Below are 18,983 nucleotides of genomic sequence, written 5' to 3' on the forward strand. Positions count from 1 at the left end.
ACATCATCAGAGCGCGTGTTTATTTTCTTTCACCTCTAGCACTGGATTACACCAAATTGCTAGAGTCAGACCAAAATTCTCTGAGGTAGATGCAGATATTTTCACCGAAGTGTGCATGCATGGTTCGCATAAGAGAAGCACGGAGTACGCATATTCTGTAAAAACGCAATTTATCGTTGAAATTTAGTTTTTCCTTGCTGCAAAAAAGATTTTCAGTATTGTAGATCGTATGTGACGAGGAACGTTAATTCGAGTACGTTACGAGCATATATGGTGTTTTAATGATCCTAGCATAGAATTTCCAGAATTTTTTTTTTTTGCGGCCTTGCCTTCACGAAACATTTCCGAGCAACGTTGGGTAATTCAGCTAGTATTAATATAAAACATTTAACACGGGACGTAATGGAAGGGAGCATCAGGGCATCGGACGAATTGGCGAATATTTGGCTTCCTTCCAAAAACCCAAGGAAATCATCCTCTTAAAACGTATTTGATTATTAAGAACCGGAAAATTATGTTTAAGGTTGTTCCGAAATCCATTATGGCGACTTCCGGTTTATAGATATTTTTTGAAAACTCTTATAATAGGAATACCTATAAACCATCTTGGCATTCGAAACCACCTCAAACATCGTTTTCCGGCATCTACTCATCAAATCCTTTCCGAAAATACACATATTTTATTGATGCTCAAGGATTATAAATAAACCGGAAGTCGTCATTTTCAAATTCAGAACCACCTCAAACACCGTTTTCTGAAATATACTGATCAAACACGTTTCGAAAATACCCAAATTGCAGGGGTTTTCAGGAAATATCAATAAACGTTTAGTTCATAAACGGAGGTTTCGGTGTACTAGTTTTCAATTCTACGCCTGTAAAAGTTTCAGTGCTAAAACCAGATGAAAACTTTGACCATGTATCCGTTTTTTACTTTAAATCTTTTTTATGCTGTTTTGCACTGATTGTATTCTTTTTTAAGTTTTATAATAATACCGGTTTCGGAGCACTAAATATTTATTTGGTAAAATATGAGGGGAATTTATCCGGATAAGAGAAATTTCAAATTTGACTCCTAAACTTTGCTTTCGGATGAATGAAGAGCAACAGGCGTGCTTACTACAACATTTGTTTCCAGTAATTAGTAAGATGAATATTATGTAGCGATTCGTAAAATTGCATTAAAAACTAGAGACTACTGTTTGTATACGGTTTATAAAATACCATCAAAAGGTGTTCCTAACAAAATCCACAAAATGCAAATTAAGCGTACATTTTGTCCGGATGTCACTATTCTGTATGTATTAATTAAACTTAATCGAATGGACGGCGATAGTACGAGATTCGTCGTTAGCTAACATATTTTGTTCCATTACAATAGAAGTTACAACTATAACATAACCGCTGTTCGTTCAAAGATTTTTAAATTAAAACAAATGTTTTCCCGTTTTGTCGTGGCACAACCGGACCAGAATGGCATTGCATTATTATATTCATTGGTTAGGTTTCTTCAAATCTGAGGAACTCGTTGCTGATGAGAGTCCCTTTGAAGCTATACTGAAATATAACGAATGTCAAACGACACATCAAGTCACTGCCATGAACGTGCCGCTTGAGCCAAATCGATATCTGATATAATTGTGCTATGCTGTTCTGATCTGGAAAGCTGCCAATAAGAAGATCGTCGGAACGGATGATGGGTGACCCGAGTAAAACAACATTGTGGACGGTATGAGTGCCAGAGTGAACAGAATCAATACGTTACACCAAGCGAATGTCCCTTTTACTATAGCTAAACATATATTGCGAACACAGAACAAACACTAACAATGCAACGTAACCAACTATCGAAACTGTCTAACTTGATATTTGTACGGATAATCAATGTAATAAGGATTCACATCTTATCATGTTTTCTCCAATCATCGTCGGACGGGGGACATGGAATTGGTAAAAAAAACGATGGTTCCGACGATGTCTGGCTGCGATAGAAATATAGACAGGTATTTGTTTTTGTTTTTGTTTCTGATTTCTGCTCGTTTGATTCTTCTTCTGTAAGGCCACATTTAGTGCGATGTTTTATGTCCTTCGAGACCAATTTGTTGATAGTGTTTAGTTCGTTGAGGTTATGTGTTTTTCTCTCCCAAATAATTAGAAACGAGAAAAAATCGACAATGGAAGAGAACGTGAGTGTCGTACAACGCGAATTGGCAGACGTTTTCTTGCTGGATCCTAAAATATGGTGTGAGTGTGCGTTTCTCGAAGCACATTGATTGAACTGTCTAAAGCGAGACACATTTGTAATAAAATTAGACGTTTGATCGTTCGTTCGCCGCCTACTTAGATGTATCCCCCGCTGTGTAGGCTCCGGCTGGTGTGGTGCGATGGATGGTAGCCGGGTTCCTGCATTTGCATCTGCATTACCAGGTTCTTAGCCTCGCGACGTAGTTCGTACGATTTTTTGGCTTCCTTGTACAGCAACAGTGCTGCTAGTCCCAGTATCATGAAGCTCACCACGGCCAGGGCGTAGGACCACGACAGCACGTTAAACTTCGGGTACATCAACCAATCGCGCCGGTAGGCATTCCCGCCGAATATGGCCACCGCCAGGAACATGAAAAATGCTGGAATGGGAAGAAAAAAGTGTTTTTTGTAAGTACAAAGGAAATGACGTTAACAAATAAGGTGAATAAAGCAGGGCCTGAATGAGAACCTTAGGGAAATGACGTGAATCGGGCTCAATATTTTACCCTTGAATTTTACAATTTGTTGACGATTTGTTAGATAAGATTCCAACTATTTGAAAAGAACCTGGTGAGGTTTCTGATTTTTTTTGTAATTTGGACATAATCATGGGAATGGTAATACGATAAAATGCTTTGCTGAAATCTCCACGAATTCAAGTAAAGTAGTAGCAGTGGAACTCCCGCCAAAAATTAATGTTGCAAATAAGTAATTCCAGTTTTGATCTGACTAAACAGTTTGTCATAAACTATCACTTCTAAAGGCTTCGGAATAGAAGAAAGAATGGCAATTCTCCGATAGTAACATATATAACCCCATTTTTTCAAGATTGGTATAAGGATTTACTTTAGTGACATACCTCGTGGATCAATAAATCCCGGGACTGCTGCATAGATGGCGTTACCAACAAAATTTCTGTATATCACAGTTAATGAAACCCCCACAGAATTTCACTCAGGCAGATATCTGAAAATTTCTTCGGAATTGGAGTGCATCTTCCAGACCCAGGGGCTTTCTTGTTGCATGACAAGAGAGCAATTGAAAATTCCACCGGTTGAAAACGGTGTTTCTTCGAAATGTTATATTAAGCGCTTTGATTAGTTCACTATTCCAAAGAGTGCTCAATGATTTTTCTCTTTATAATCCGTCTATGAACCAACGCGAGTAACTGCGTTCGTTAGCTTCAAAAAGTCTAGCACCACAAATTTTTGTATGGTTCTATGGTTGCTTCTGTAAACATGGAACCTTGGCCCCTTTCAGCACTATGTACTTTTCATTCTTTCCTTCCGAGTTAGGAGAACCAATCTGTATAGATTTTTCATTACGGCCTAAGTGAAAATGACAGATTTTCTTTCTTTCACTCTTTCTCTATTGATTATTACGGTACTCCTAGCAATCGTTTTCTCCCTAACTATTTATAAAGAATCAAAACTAAAACTCAACCATATCAATCTTTTAGAAATACCTACCAAAATGTTCATGATATTTTGATTACAGTGATTTAATTGACGTTAGTCTTAATACAGAGAGATGGTAAAACCAATTTTCACAAACTTAACCTAAAATGAAAGATTTTATGATACGCAAGGATGCTATTGAATTTCATCCGAATACGATTCCCGGTTCCGGAACTACTAGGTATGGTGTTTTTAAAATTTTCAAACTATTGTTTAGAGCTACGATTCAAAAAAGGATTTTTTTCTGAATTTGACTTAAGTTGCTGGCAACATAAACCAACTTCGGCTATACCTTCAGCTCCCGGTTCCGGAAGTACCAAAAATAGTTATTCAAAAACTCTAAAACGGAACTCACTTGTTTTTCTTAGAAATGACAAAACAGATTTTCACAGACTTAGGCTCAAATTAACGGTCGTGTGATCCCATTGAATGCATCGAATGGATACAAAAACAATCCCAACCTTACGGACGGAGAGCCGCAGCATGAGAACAAATTCTTTTTAGTATGCTTCGCCACCATTTTTGATAGTAATAACTTGTTTTCGGCTTAACTCTCTCTTTCTTTCAACCAGAGTTTTGGACAAATGGCACCTGATTGCTCTATTTTCTTGTTTATTTTTCAATTGTTTATTTAGGAGCAGGGAAAAGCCCACTGAAGTTAGTTTCTGTCCAACTTGCTCTCCAACAGGCATAAAACCTCCTCATCTTTTGCATCAACCGATTACAATCATCCAACTGACACATTCTCCTTATATTTAATTCAATATTAATAATAATAATTAGACTACAACTAACCAAAACTAATTAGACAGCAATCTGAGGAACAGTTTCCTAATAATTCTGGCGGACAAATAATAAATCGAGTCCAATTTATTTGCATCTATCATGTTTCTTCATAAAAGCCGACGAAGTGCAAAACGGACAAATTTGCTTTGGATTGCTTTAATGCGTTGGATATCGTTTTGTTAGTAGTTATTCAAGCGCAGAACGTACTAATGCGCAATAAAGTGTTTTCAAGCAGTGTCTATATTCGAAGTCTTTAGTAACGAGTAATATGAGTCCTAATTGCTTTAAGGCTTTGGAGATAGTAAATTCAATATCCTGCTTAAAATACAATTTAAAATTTAGGAGGACACCCAGATCTTTTACCGATGATCTGCGTTCGAGAATAGTATGAGAAATATTATAGTCTAATTTGACTGAAGATAGTTTTGCGACTGAAAGAAATGGAGGAACTTTTAGAGGCATTCTAAAACCATTCTGTTGATATAACACCAATTTGTCAATTTATCCAATGTTTCCGGTAAGAACTCTGAATCAGATGTGGATTTGATAATATGGAATAGTTGGAAGCCATCAGCAATGCCCTTGCACTTGATCGAAAAATTTAAATCGTTCAAATAAAGCAAAAATATGAACGGTCCAAGATGACTTCCTTGAGGAACTCCAGAGGTAACAGCGAAAGGTTGTAGTAGTACAGTCTATTATTTTCATAATTTTTCATTTCGCGGCCAATTCAAGTATGAACCGCTGAATCCCAACTAACTCAACTTGAAAACTGTTATTTGTTGATTGATTTTGTCGAACGCAGCGATGAAATCGGATTTCCTCCATATTTCAGGAAAAAATCCTGAATGTAAAGTACAATTAAATGTATTTGGTAGTGGATCCAACAGACTGTTAGAGTAATTTTCTCTTACTATGGATGGAATCCCAGCCAACTTTTGAAGAATGTTTCAACTTAGGACATGCTGTGCTCAAAGTAGCAGCCGTGATTATATGATGACAAACCAATTGTAGAACGAACAGAGACATTATCGGCAGCCAAAGATAATTTTGACTAGCTAGGATTACTTCGGTGGAAACACACCTAAAATGATTGCGAAATAAAATGCAAATTTCGAGCAAGGTGGAAGCTTCAACGCCATCGAGTGACATGAGAGACGGTAGTACTGATTCCTTCCCCTCGTTCTCGTTCCAATTGCCTGAAACCGTACGCTGGTTTTCCCATAAGATTTCTATTATTCCCCACACAAATTCAATTAGGTTAATATCTGAAAATTTATCCGGTATTGGAGTACACCTTCCTGACCCAGGAGCATTATTGTTACATGACAAGAGATCAATTGAAAACGGTGTTTCGTCACTTTTGGTGTGTTCGTCGAACAGTATTCCAAAGAACGTTCAATGATTTTGATCTTTATTATCCGTCTGCGAGCTGACAATGCGTTTGTATGCTTCAATCAATGTTTCCGTTCAAGAGTCTCACGCCGTGTATTTTTTTATCATTCTAAGGTTGTTTCTGTAAACATAAAAGCTTGTCCTCTTTCAGTGCTTTGCACTTTTCATCAATTCCTTCCGAATTAGAATAACAAATCTGTATAGAATTTTCATTTCGACCTAAGTGCAAATGACAGAATCTCCTTATTTCAATCTTTATCTATAGAATGTTACAGTACTTCTAGCAATCCTTCTCTCTAACTGTATACAGAGAATAGAAATTTAAACTATCATCTGAACAGCAGAAATTTTCGAAAAATAGATGATATTTCCGTAATAATTGAAAGAAACCGTAAACCGAGAGAATCTGTCATTCCAATCAAAGCAACCAAAATCATGTACCCTTCCTCTTGTGCTAAATTCAATTTCTAGAAGATCAAGTTCTCTTAACTTCTCCAATCATCATTTTTTCTCGTTTGGTTCACTCCGGTTTTAACCTTGAGGGCGTTCGCCAGGGAAGTAACTAAAATTATATTCACTTGCTACGGTTTCCTCATTTATCCCTGTATCTTGTTGTTACCCTCAGTATCAGAGTCGAACAAATCTCATGATAATATAGTTAATATCATTGGTTCACAGGACGCGTCTTCGTCCATTATATAGCTGCTGCTGGGAACGGGTGTCGCACGACGGGTTAGATGATGTCTTTTATGCAGCCCACCTGCGTTCGATTCCCAACCCCGCACATAGGGTCAGAAAGTTGTTCTGGCCTGAAGAGGAGAATGACTGCTATAATCGAAACAAGAATAATAGTTGCTGCTTTTGGAGCTTTGGTTTTCGTTGTAGGAAGTTATATTTCATATTCGTCTCTACTGTTTTCCAATTGTTTGTGTTTCGAATGTTTTTTTTTTGATGAAAATGAAATTTCTGACATTTCGCTGTCAGTATATTCTAATGAATTCAATTGACTTTTGTTGTCATACTCGAATGAGATACACTGGATTCATCGTCGATTGAATAACCATACCCAGTCTTTTGAAGTTTCTTTCGCTCCGTTTCAAGTGCCCGTTTACCGCCGGCAGTAAGCAAAGGTAACTCATTTGGTAACGGAGTAATAGTAGTACTTTCATTGTCCTTGGATGTAACTGTCTTCTTGTCCAGTTTTTAGCCAAACTTACCATAGGGAACGTAATTCTGGCAATATTGACATGTGGCTAGTTGAGGTGTCGTAGGTGACCAACAATTTACATGGGTACACTTTCCTCTGACCGAAAATCCACATAATAAGGAATTGGGATCCTTGGGCGCTTGCGCAACAACACACCATTCAGGATACCGGGAAAAACTGTATTGTTCTTATCTTCTTAGTCAGTCCTGGTCGTAAACAGAAGATTGTATCGACTGCCTTAGATCCAGATTTATGAGGCATAAATTCCAATAGGGCATACGATATTGATTCCATCTTATTGCTCTTGCTGGTGGTACGGAAATGCGTGTCTTTTCAAATTGAAACTGTCACTTTTATTGTAGGGTGGTGAAGGGTGATTTTTTAAGAGGTATAGGATTTGATTTTCAAAAAAAAAAAACACAAAAATATTGTGAAATTGATGAAATTTTTTTTGGAATCGAAATGGAATGTTGGCCCATACGCAAGGTCCAATTTTGGCACATTTCGGTCAGTATTTCACGAGTAATGCCACCGGTCCATAATCCACATCAAACAGTGAGTTTTTTTTTGGATTGAATTGGTAGCGCTTGCAATGCTGGCTGGGCTTTACTCCAGACCCGGCTATTTCGCTTATTGATGTATCTATTCAACCAGAAATGAGCAACGACGCGAACACAGTTTTTCGATAAAAATGTGTACCTTCCTCCAACTTTGCCAGCGCCATTTATAATTAAATTATAAACCAAACTGAACTAGATTGATGAATGACAGAAAGCACGATTCACGCGTGAGCTGTCAAAAACAGTGTTGCCAAAAAGAAATCAGCAAACAAAATCACCCTTTAATTGCTGAAGGTTAACATTATCAAACGAGATTAAAACATTACAATTTTCGAACGAGGCCATATGTAAATTGTACGAAACTCAATAAACTTTCTAAATATTCCTTAATCTCAGAAGTTGGCCAAGTTTTTCATAACGCAAATACTAGACGAACCAGTTTGCAGTCAACAGCTTCCAAAAGAGGTTTCATTGTGAATACGTTGATCATCAAAACATTTTTAAGTATCCGAATTGTTGGAAGAAATCTACACACATACAAGAAGGTAGAAAAATAACGATCAAATATAAATAGTTCATTTTTATTCTTTGAATTAATCTTATTTCGTAACACAAAATAGCGTTGCAACAACCAGACACTTGATTCATATCCGACTTCACTCGTTTAGATTTGTACTATAGGCATTAGTTCTGGATGTTCAACCCCCGCAATCACATCTCAGTGCAATAGCGAAATACTTTCTTGGTAATCGAAACTGTCGCACTGTTCCTGAAAGTTTGCTTCTATTATGTTTGAGAGCTCCAAGTGGAATGGAACAAACTTTCGTTCGGGATTAAAACCTGGCAAAATAATCCTAAAGAAAGTTTGAAAACTTTGTCTTTCCTTGTTGACCTCTAACCCTGACGCATCTTTGGAGGGAGTGGGAAGGTTTATCTTTTAGATATTTATTGCTACTTCTGTGGCAGAAGCATCCAATTCTGCTAGGTTATCGGAAGAAAGGTATGCTGGCTTGTGATCGTCATTGCAGCATTGCATATCTTTGCACTTTATTGCCAGTAATACTCTTTCACAAATTCAATGACTCTTCATTCGAGCAGGGGAAAATTGGCTAAATATTTCTCATCTGTTTGTAGATAATTGTGCAAAAAAAATGAAACTTCGATTTAAACTATGCTCACCAAATTTTAAACAAACACCTTTTGATCATAAAATTACGATATCCCAGTTGTTGGTTTTTGCGATAGTTCATTTAACTAATTTATTTTTATTCAAACAATATGGATTTGCATATCTTCAAGTAGTTAAAAAATGTGTTGTCCTAAAGCTGTCAAATGTCGAAGACAGCAGAAGGTAAAACAAAACTCTCTTTCACATTTCTATAGGAGACTTATTTCGGTTGATTGAAATCGATTGATATTACTTAGAAAAAAAAATTACAAATAAATTAAATAATCACATGAATCATGTTAAACCATTTTACCACAATTCATCCTTTAACTGTGTCACATATTTTTCAACGCGAACTCTTTGGACATTTTCATGGTGGCAAGTGACCGGGAAAATCGCGAAAAAATCAGGGATTTAGTTTTGCTAGGAAAAACCGGAAAAAGTCGGGCATTTTAGTGAAAAACCTTGGTACAATTTTACTTGCCCAAATCTAAGTAACAAATTTCAGCATCATGATTTTTCTGATTCAACGAATCAGTCGGAGGAAATCCCAATTTCGCGTTTGAGCGAGAAGTCAAAGTCAAAGTTTCAGAACAATCCGTTGGAAATTGGGACAACACCCCATGTCTCGTTCAACGATTTTTGTAAGCGTTTGACAGCAACTTGAAAGAACCAGCCTAGAACTGAAATCTTCCTAAATAAAGACAAGGTCCTCAACTATGGATTCCATAGTAGGATCACAAGAAATGATGTCTATAAAGGAGCAGACAAAAATTGTCGATGATAAGGGAAAAAAACTTCAATCATGTAATGATTCATATGATCTACTAGCGGACCCCTGCACACTTCGTGGCGCAATAATATTAGATTAGATATAGAAAACCAAAACTACTTATCATTATTATTATTGACGGTAACAGAAAAGTAAAACGGATGAGAAAATGACTTGGAATGAAAACTTTTTCTTATGTTAATTTGCCATTCAAAATTGTTGCCTCATTAACATTTGCGATCAACTTTTGAACTGTACTTGTTCCTCTATTTTCTGCACTTTATTTTGTAGTTTGTGTGCTTATTTCTGTAATTTATGTGTTTGTTCCTGTACTTTCTGTGCTTGTTTCAGAATTTGTTCCTGTAACTTCTGTATTTATATCTGTACCATCTGCCCATTCTGTACCTGTTTCTGCACTCATTTGTGCCAGTACTTCCTATACTTGTTTCCACTTATTTCTGTACTTGGTTTTGTACTTTCTGCACTTGTACATTCTTTATTTTTTTCTGAACTTAGCTTCTGTACTTGTTCCTTTTATTTTTGTACCTGTAGCTGTCCCTGTGAATTTCTCACAACTCAAAAATTATATTTTGATGGAAATTATTCCGAATACATTTAAATTAGAGTAATCGAACGACCCTCATGATTGCTCGAGATTAGTGAAGTAGAATGGTTGAGTGTTCTGTAAAAATGAATCATCTGACAATTGTTTTTAATTCGATCTAAACATTTTTCCCCAATTCAGGTACACACGTACACTTCGCACTTTAAAGCTGTTTTTTCCTGCTCTTAAAAGTCCCCAATAATTTAAGCAAAATACAACTAAAATCAGTTTGATGGTTTATGAGCAAGAGAGTGAATCATTCGAATAGTAAAACATGTCGATGAGTTCTCAAATCTCGGTTCAATCGATGTAATTTAAAAACAGGAGGCAAACGGGAGTATATCGAACGAAACTGTTCATAGCTACTAAAATGCAAATAATTTGAAATTTCGAAGTTTGGGTCAATTGACGAAATTTGGAGGTCGTTTCGAGAAAAATTTACACAAAATCTCGTCCAATAAATTCTTCAAAGGTATAGCATGGGAAATGCTTATGAAAAAATTTAAGCCGAGAAAACTTCCTTCTAATTCGAATGGAATTGTTCCAAAAAGTAGAGAGCCGAACTGTTTTTTTTGTTTGAGTCTTAATTTGAAGTGGCAGCACACCTCAATCCTGTTGTCTCAGTGCATTGTGACAGCAATAATTATATCTATCAAGAAAATAAGATTCACATTTCTGGAGTTTTAGTAAAACAACGAATCATAAAAAAACGTTAATCACTATCTTTTCTTATAGTCGTTTTATAATTTGATTTCACGGCATTGAATCCAAATTTTTATATCGGAAAATGGAAACGCTGTTCATTTGGAGCCCTTACTAAGTTGAACATGTGATTCGAAATAAAGAAACACGTGAATCAAGTAGGCTCAGTGAAATTTTTACACAAATCAGCTCGTTTGGCGCCAAACGGTTTTATTAATGTCGTTTTCGCTTGATACCAAACCTAACCCAGTTTCCACCCTAACTGCTGTCAAACCGTTTGTTTGAAGCTAGTTTCGAACCTAGTTTTAACGTTGTTGAACTGAAAATCGAGTCAGTTTCGAACCTGGTTGTTATATCAGGTTTGCTCAAACCGCCGTTGCTAAGCGCGAAAACAACACAGTTTCGTGAAAAGTGTTTGTTTGAAGAAACTACCCTGGGTCAGTTTCAGTGTTCTCAAGCGAAAACGACATAATAATCTAGTATTCATATTTGGCTCTCCAGCGGGCAGCAACATTGCATAACTCGATACACGCCAAACAATCATTGGAGATCTAGCATGCGTTGAGTGGAAAATTTCCAATTCTAAATGCACCAATTTTTTAGTTTTTCTCTACTTTTCCGGAGGATTTTCTTTATGTACTATAGCCTAAAACCTCGCATTAACGTCACCTTTCGAACAAAAAAAATCATTTTAAGATCGATCCACTCATACATTAGCAACACACACTTTTTTCACTATTATTATTATTAGATATATATATATATATATATATATATATATATATATATATATATATATATATATATATATATATATATATATATATATATATATATATATATATATATATATATATATATATATATATATATATATATATATATATATATATATATATATATATATATATATATATATATATATATATATATATATATATATATATATATATATATATATATATATATATATATATATATATATATATACATATATATATATATATATATATATATATATATATATATATATATATGAAAAAATTTGTCTAATTAGACGAGAATCGATACTTTTTTAAGACCATAGAAACATTTTGTTTATATTAGATTTGATTATATGGGGGTGGATGTAGCAAGGGCCTTTAAATAGAGGGGTGTAATTTTTTTAATGGCATAATTCCGGAACTACTGAACGGATTGCTATCGAACTTAGCACATGCACTTCTTGCTCTTCAAAGGGATATTTTTATAGGGAAAGGAATGTAGCAAGTGTCATTAACAGGGGGGAGGGGGGGTATTTGGTCCTGTAACTTCTGTACGTATATCTGTACCATCTGCACATTCTGTACCTTTTTCTGCACTCTCTGCAATTGTACCAGTACTTCCTGTACTTGTTTCTCTAATTTCTGTATTTGGATTTGTACTTTCTGCACTTGTTCCTGTATCTTCATTATTACTCTTACTGTACTTGTTCCTCTTATTTCTGTACCTGTAGCTGTCCCGGTGAACTTCTCACAGCTCAAAAATTATCTTTAGATGAAAATTACTTCGAATATTCTAAAGTCAGAATAATCGAACAACCCTCATGATTACTCGCGATCAGTGAAGTAGAATGATATTTTTCTCGCACAGTGAGAAGTACTATGCTTCATGTTCCGTAAAAATGAATCATTTGACAATTGTTTTTGATTCGTTCTCATCATTTTTCCCCAAAACAGGTACACACGTACATTTCGCACTTTAAGGCAGTTTTTTATTTGCCTTGATTTTACTTTTCGTCTTAGACTCATCAGTGCATAGCAGTTTATGTTAAACTGCTACCTCCGACCTGACGGTTCAACATAAACCGCTAGGCAGACGTAAAGTTAATGCTATTTGCAAAACACTTCTTTGATATTACACCTAAGTGTAATATCAAAACTGACGTCCCGAACGAAACAAGTTTCGGTTTACTAGCCGTACAGATTGTGGTAAGTTTGAGAGGTAAAGAGTTTTTACCCCCTAATTTATGCTAGGCGCACATAACCAATTTCACTTGATTTTACGTTTCGTCTTAGACTCATCATTAACATTACGTTTGTTCCGTTTCTTCAAATGAATTTTAGCGACATTACGAAACAATTAACCGCTGAAGCGGCTGACAATTAATTGAAAAATGGTAATACAGATGTCAAGGTGCTGTCGATTTTAAAAAATAACATAACAGTTTTTTTCTAATCTCAGTCACATTTCAACCTTTTTTCTGATGTGCTGAAATCCTGCTTTGAATCTTAAGGCTCAGTTCAGTGATAAATTGGGGTAAAACGATATGACATGATTTGTGCGGTCATTGAGTCTATTTGCGGCCGTTGGGTGATGCATTCAACTACAATTTTTTTTCTACGATTTTAACAAACTTTCTGTTAGCTTATGGTTATTGTTTGATCATCACTGCTTTAGACTAACTGTTCAAGGTAATACAAACATTTTACATTAGTAGACGCTTCAGAAACTGTTATTTTTTTTATCGAAAAATTTTCAGTTAGTCCTCAATTCGGCGTTGAATGATCATCTGAGAATTAAATGTCCAACCCTTCATTTCATTTTTTCATATTAGAAAAATTTCACATAAGAACAATTTAAAGATAACATGAATTTTACACCATGATTCTCAAACTCAATCATCAGGCTTGTCTAAAATTCCTATTGGAAGTTTATTTTGGCAAGCACCCTTGCCTGGTCAGTTCTAATTTACTGCATTGAAGATTTTACTTACACGAAGATGCAATTCCGACGAACGAAATGGTGGTCAACAGCCACTCGTAGCGCAGTACCAGCTTCAGAGGCCATCTAACCATCTCACAGGCCATAATTACCAGCGAACCGAACGTGAAAATGAATGACAGTGTAACAAAGGTCTGCACTATCATCAACCAGCCTGGCAGCAGGTATTCTCGAATAACGTAATATTCCTAAAAAAAACACGAATTGCTCAGTTCTACCCGTAGTCAATACATTTGTTGCTTACCTGACTAAAGATATGATGGCATCCGTTGAACAACTTCGGGAACTGATAGTACGGATAGCTAAAATCTTTAAAACAATACTCCCACAATCCCATGTTCTTAAAGCTGCTAAACGATTCGTCGTACGACTCGATCCAGTAAGGCGAACAGAAGCTCATCATTAGGAAGATAGACGCCACATAGGACAGAATGGCTCCCAGCACTAATGCATCTATAAAAGTAAAAGAAACAGCACGATTAGTTGAAACGCACTAATGACTTTCATCATTATGCGAAAGAGAGGGCATTTCAAAACTTTCACCCCTCACTGTATCACTAGGTGTGTACTTTTGATTCACCCAAAACGACATCACGGCAGAAATGTAGGAGGGTGTCAATTTTCAATCGAATTCCCACCTACTTGCCAGCCCGTATTGTCCCTGCGAAGCCCATACTTACTGGAAGCCTTCGGGTATTCGTTCTTCTCGATAGTCGAGGACATGGCTAAGGCACTGCAACCTGCTTAATAATCCTAAAAACCGTACACAATCACTCCAGACGCACTTGACTCGACCCGTCCACCACCAGACTCTGTTGATTGAATGAACCGATCGTTTCATTTGAAAATGAATTCCCTGCCGGAGCTGCCAACGGTAGAGAAAGAAAACCAAAACTATTAGGTTTTTTATCGTGACGACACAAATGAACAAGTATTCATCCTTGACAGTTCAGCGGTACTGTTTACAAACAAGCTTAAACAAAAATCGAAGAGCACATCTAAAACAATCATCTTTACACTTTGCAACTAGTCACTTTTATTTAATAAATATCAAAAACGAACCGTATTCAATCGTGAACAAATGTTTTAAAACTTTATTTAGGCGATATGGACCGTAAATGGTCTGATCAAATTTGTCAATAAACAAACAAAAGAAATTTCTGTTTACAAACAGTACTGCTGAACTGTCAAAATGTGTTCATCCGATTGAGGTTAGCAGTGACGGTAAAAAACCTAATTTCATTGATCGTAGCTGTAGTAGTTTGTCACGCTTGGCAACTTTGTTTACGTTCATTCACACGCCTTGCGAACGAGCGTTCCAAACAAAAGCCTCACTACGATAGCGAAGAGTGCTGCGTTTGTTTGAGTTAGTGGAGTAGGTGAGCTTCGATATACGCTGACGTGACGTACGCTGCGGCATTTAGTGCCTACTGCTACTACACAGCACTGACGCGACACGCCTCGAAATGCAAACAGCATAAGCAACGGATGAGTCACGCCGCCAACAGAGCGAGTCGAGCAAAGTGTCGTATGGTCGTCGACATTCGATGTATGTACGTAGTTTGAGTTGGCCGTTTAATCGATCTAACGAACACATTTGCTGCTTTTGACACTGTGGCACTTGACAGGTTCGCTTCTTACTGCTCGTGGAAATCTTCTGAGAAAACTGATTCCAGGGGGAATGGCACAAATAGGTGCGGGGTGGACCAAAACCGATTGAAGACACAGTACGAACAGGAGAAATTATGTAAAACACATTTTCGCGAGAGTTACCGTTGGCCCACGTGACAGATAAACCTTCGTGGAAGATAGTTTTTCAATCACAGGCAAAGATTTTTTTTCCATTGTCATTTGGAATTGAGCGGTGTCTCTAGTAAAGCGGAAAATGTAGTGGTTATAATGTTGTTAAAACATGCGATTTCATTTTAAATGGTGTGGATTCCAGAGCACCATTCCCTAAACAACTCGTTTTTAGCTGATTAGTAGAAAACTTTAGTAGAATTTAGTCACGTCGTAGTGCAACGAAAATATCTCCGGCACTTCTTTAAATAGATGACCTTCAGGTTGAAATTTTAACAAACTTAGATTCAAATGATAGGTTTTCCGTAGCCTCTGAAGTAGCAGTTCGCAACTAGTTCAGATATCACTAAGTGAAAACTATGTTGCTACAAGAGAACGAACATGTTTCTTCATAACATAATTAGTAACCAAATATTTTTTTAGGTGTCCAATCACGACAGCTTTTTGCCATATTCGACTAATGATCATTTTTGTTGGTACTCAATTCGAACATATCCATATTCAAGTCACTAATAAGAATTTAGTGTACATATATTAATTTTAAGTGTAGAGTGATTTCATAATTTGTTCTTTATATTTATTTATAAACAGATTTTGGTTGAAGGGGCATCACAAAACCACTTTATTATAATTGAAATTTGTGGTTTGAAATACTATGCTGCTCTTTTATAGTTAAAAGAAAAGCATTCTGGATTCAAACAATGTTTACAATGTTGTTGGTGACTAAGATTTAACTACTTTACTTGAAAACAAGTCGTTTTCAACTTATTTTTTGAACGATCTCCAATACGTGATTAGTCGCTAGTCAAAACTACGCTCTTTGAGTCCACTAGTGCATAGTGGCTTGAATCGATAAAAGGCGGGTGGGTAATGTCAGAGACATAACTGGATGTCGTGAATACGAAAACAACTGACATGTTCCTTAACACTTCCAAATATCAATTAGTTGAACAAGTGTATGAATTATGCAAACATTCCCCTTTTCACATTTTTGGCAAAAACAAAGAAGGCTTGATCTCGATTACTGTGAATTTCACTCAGCGAAAAGTGCACAAATCTAACCAAACTGTTCTAGATTTGCACTAAACTGGGGATATTTACCTTCGATTTTCCAACAACAAATCCTAATAGTTCTTTAGAAAACTTTTGAGCCATTAGAACGGCTGATTTTGTGTAATGCTCTCCACCGTTGTTTTTTTCACAAATGCTAATGACTGGCAGCTATGACGTAATCGCTCTTGTCGAAAGCGAAACTAGCTGTGCAGAGGTTTCTTTTTATGTGGTTTCGTTCGTAGCTTTTTCACTAATGGGCGGTCCTAACGGCTATAAAAATAGCCGCATACAGAATTTTAATGTCGATTATTTCATTTCGGATTTGCATTTCATTGAAAGAAACTTTCAGGGTGCTGTACGGGATTCATTCCTGCCTTTCAGAAGGACCAAATTGTGGAACTCACTACGATACTAAACACTGTTCGGAACATTTTCCTCGAACGATTTGTTGTACAGCAGCAGATGTTTTGTTCTCTTCCTCAGAACGCGTTCTGATTGGCTGGTGTTGACATGGGTCAAATGAGACGGGTTTTTCAATAGTGTACTATTGAAATACTTCAATGCTTTTGCTATACACGTTTAAGTTGAAAAATTTCGATTCTATTGGTAGTTAGATTATATAAATCCTTTCACAGATCACTGAGCTATGAGCTTTAAAAATACGAGAAAGGCAAACGCATGAATGAATTATGAATTATTCTCTTTGATACTTGTTTATACCAAACATTTCAGAAAAGTTTAATTTTGAATTATTTGAAATTATGTCACAAAACTGAAAATTTTATCATAAAATTGTGATCATATTTCCGATGGCATGTAGCAAAAATTATGTTGATTCGTTAGATACAACAATAGATATTCACGATCAAAAACTCACTCTCTCAGAGGGTAAATTTTGAAAAGGCACCCCATAGTAAAGTAAGTCGTATTCACAACAAAAACGTGAATTTAATTCACTAGCTACTAAACCGTTGATCTGATGCACATAGTTCATGAGGAAAACTTCGGAAACAAAAAAATGATTTTAAGGTGTTTTAAACGAAAATGCTTCTTATATCCGAAACTTTTTGTGTTAGACCTATAGTTTTCTAGGCAAAGTTTTTTCTCTTTAAAAGTTCTAACACTTTGTTGAAGGCATCGTTTTTCTAAATCTTAGGGGAAAAAAGTTTTAGAAATAAACTTTTATCATAGGCTTTGCACATTTTTATTGTATTAAAATTATGAGGTATATTTTTGTGAATGAGTTCTCCGAAGAAACTATTGTCGTTTTCCTAACCCAGTTTTCACCCTAACTGCTGTCAAACCGTTTGTTTGAAGATAGTTTCGAACCTGGTTTTAACGTTGTTGAACTGAAAATCGAGTCAGTCAAGTTCAGCAGAAAAATGACGTGTATGTCAGAGTGAGTGCGATGGGATCGGTCAGTAGTCGCTTCGCAACGCATCGAGTTCACTCTGACATACTTGTCATTTTTCTGCTGAACTTGAATGGACGGAGCTCTGCCGCGCGACTTCGTGCGATCTGTGAAGTTTCACATCGCGTCACTTGTCGCTTTCTCTCTGGCTTCACCTTAAGGGTGAAGTCAGAGTGGGCGCGACACGCGACGCGATGCGTAACGCGAAAGTTTTCCGATGAAAAATAGTAGCGAGTGTCAAAGTGACACTAATAACAAAATAATACAATTTAAAATTATATTCTTATAAATTGAAAGGAACACTCTGATCAATAACTGCAGCTCTATCCGAAGTTGTAGCTTTTTTTGCAAAATGCTAATATTTCTCATGCGACAATGTTTTTTTTTTGTCTCCAGTAGTTTCAACTTTCAAAGTTCTCCTTCCAGAAGTAATGCCGATATTCTATTCGGAGTTCTCTTCCACTTTCTTGCTGAGAGGCGGAGTAGAAGAGCAACTTGGCTAGTTTGAATATTTTAATCTGGCTAAATGCCATTTCAAATAACCCTTCTTCGACGGTATCAATCATGTCTTTACCGTTGTAATATACAGGAGACTTTATATTCCTCGAAGATTTTTATGGATATGTTTGATGGCGTAAAATGCCTGTTGAAATAAAGCCACCTTCTTAACATTTTCAACTAAACATTTATAGTAACTTGTATAAACTTTTTCCATCGAGATAACTCGAAATATTCTCAAAACTCATTGCACTTTCATTGATCACTTTTAATATTTTCGAAATCTCTTTCCAACACTTGCGCATTCCGTTAAAACTGCTCCGATTAGAGCTTTGATATCAATAAAAGTATCTTCTTCCGCTATAACGAAATTAATAACCTTTGGTCGCTCATTAATCGCATGAAAAACTGTTCACGTGCTGCTCCGTTGTTTGTCGCACCGGAAATCGCTTATCACTACGCAACGCCTCGTGCTTACTCTGAAATACATGTTAATTTTTTGCTGTAAACAAATGAATGAAATACAGCACTTTAATGATCGCATCGCATCGCTTCGCGTCGCG

The 18,983-nt window shown here is 36.3% G+C and overlaps 1 protein-coding gene across 1 annotated transcript; it reads right to left on the minus strand.

The window, feature by feature from the left end:
- Nucleotides 1-1,113: 1,113 nt before the first annotated feature.
- LOC131427501 (uncharacterized) lies at nt 1,114-14,493 on the minus strand. Its single transcript, XM_058590744.1, has 4 exons — nt 14,339-14,493; nt 13,903-14,111; nt 13,651-13,846; nt 1,114-2,624 (listed from the first exon to the last, which is right to left on the minus strand). Exons 1-4 carry the CDS (start codon nt 14,379-14,381, stop codon nt 2,341-2,343), a joined length of 732 nt encoding a protein of 243 aa, XP_058446727.1. The 5' UTR covers nt 14,382-14,493; the 3' UTR covers nt 1,114-2,340.
- Between the last annotated feature and the right edge of the window lie 4,490 nt (nt 14,494-18,983).

The sequence above is a fragment of the Malaya genurostris genome, chromosome 2 (assembly GCF_030247185.1).
Source record: "Malaya genurostris strain Urasoe2022 chromosome 2, Malgen_1.1, whole genome shotgun sequence".
In the NCBI taxonomy this organism is placed as follows: Eukaryota; Metazoa; Arthropoda; class Insecta; order Diptera; family Culicidae; genus Malaya; species Malaya genurostris.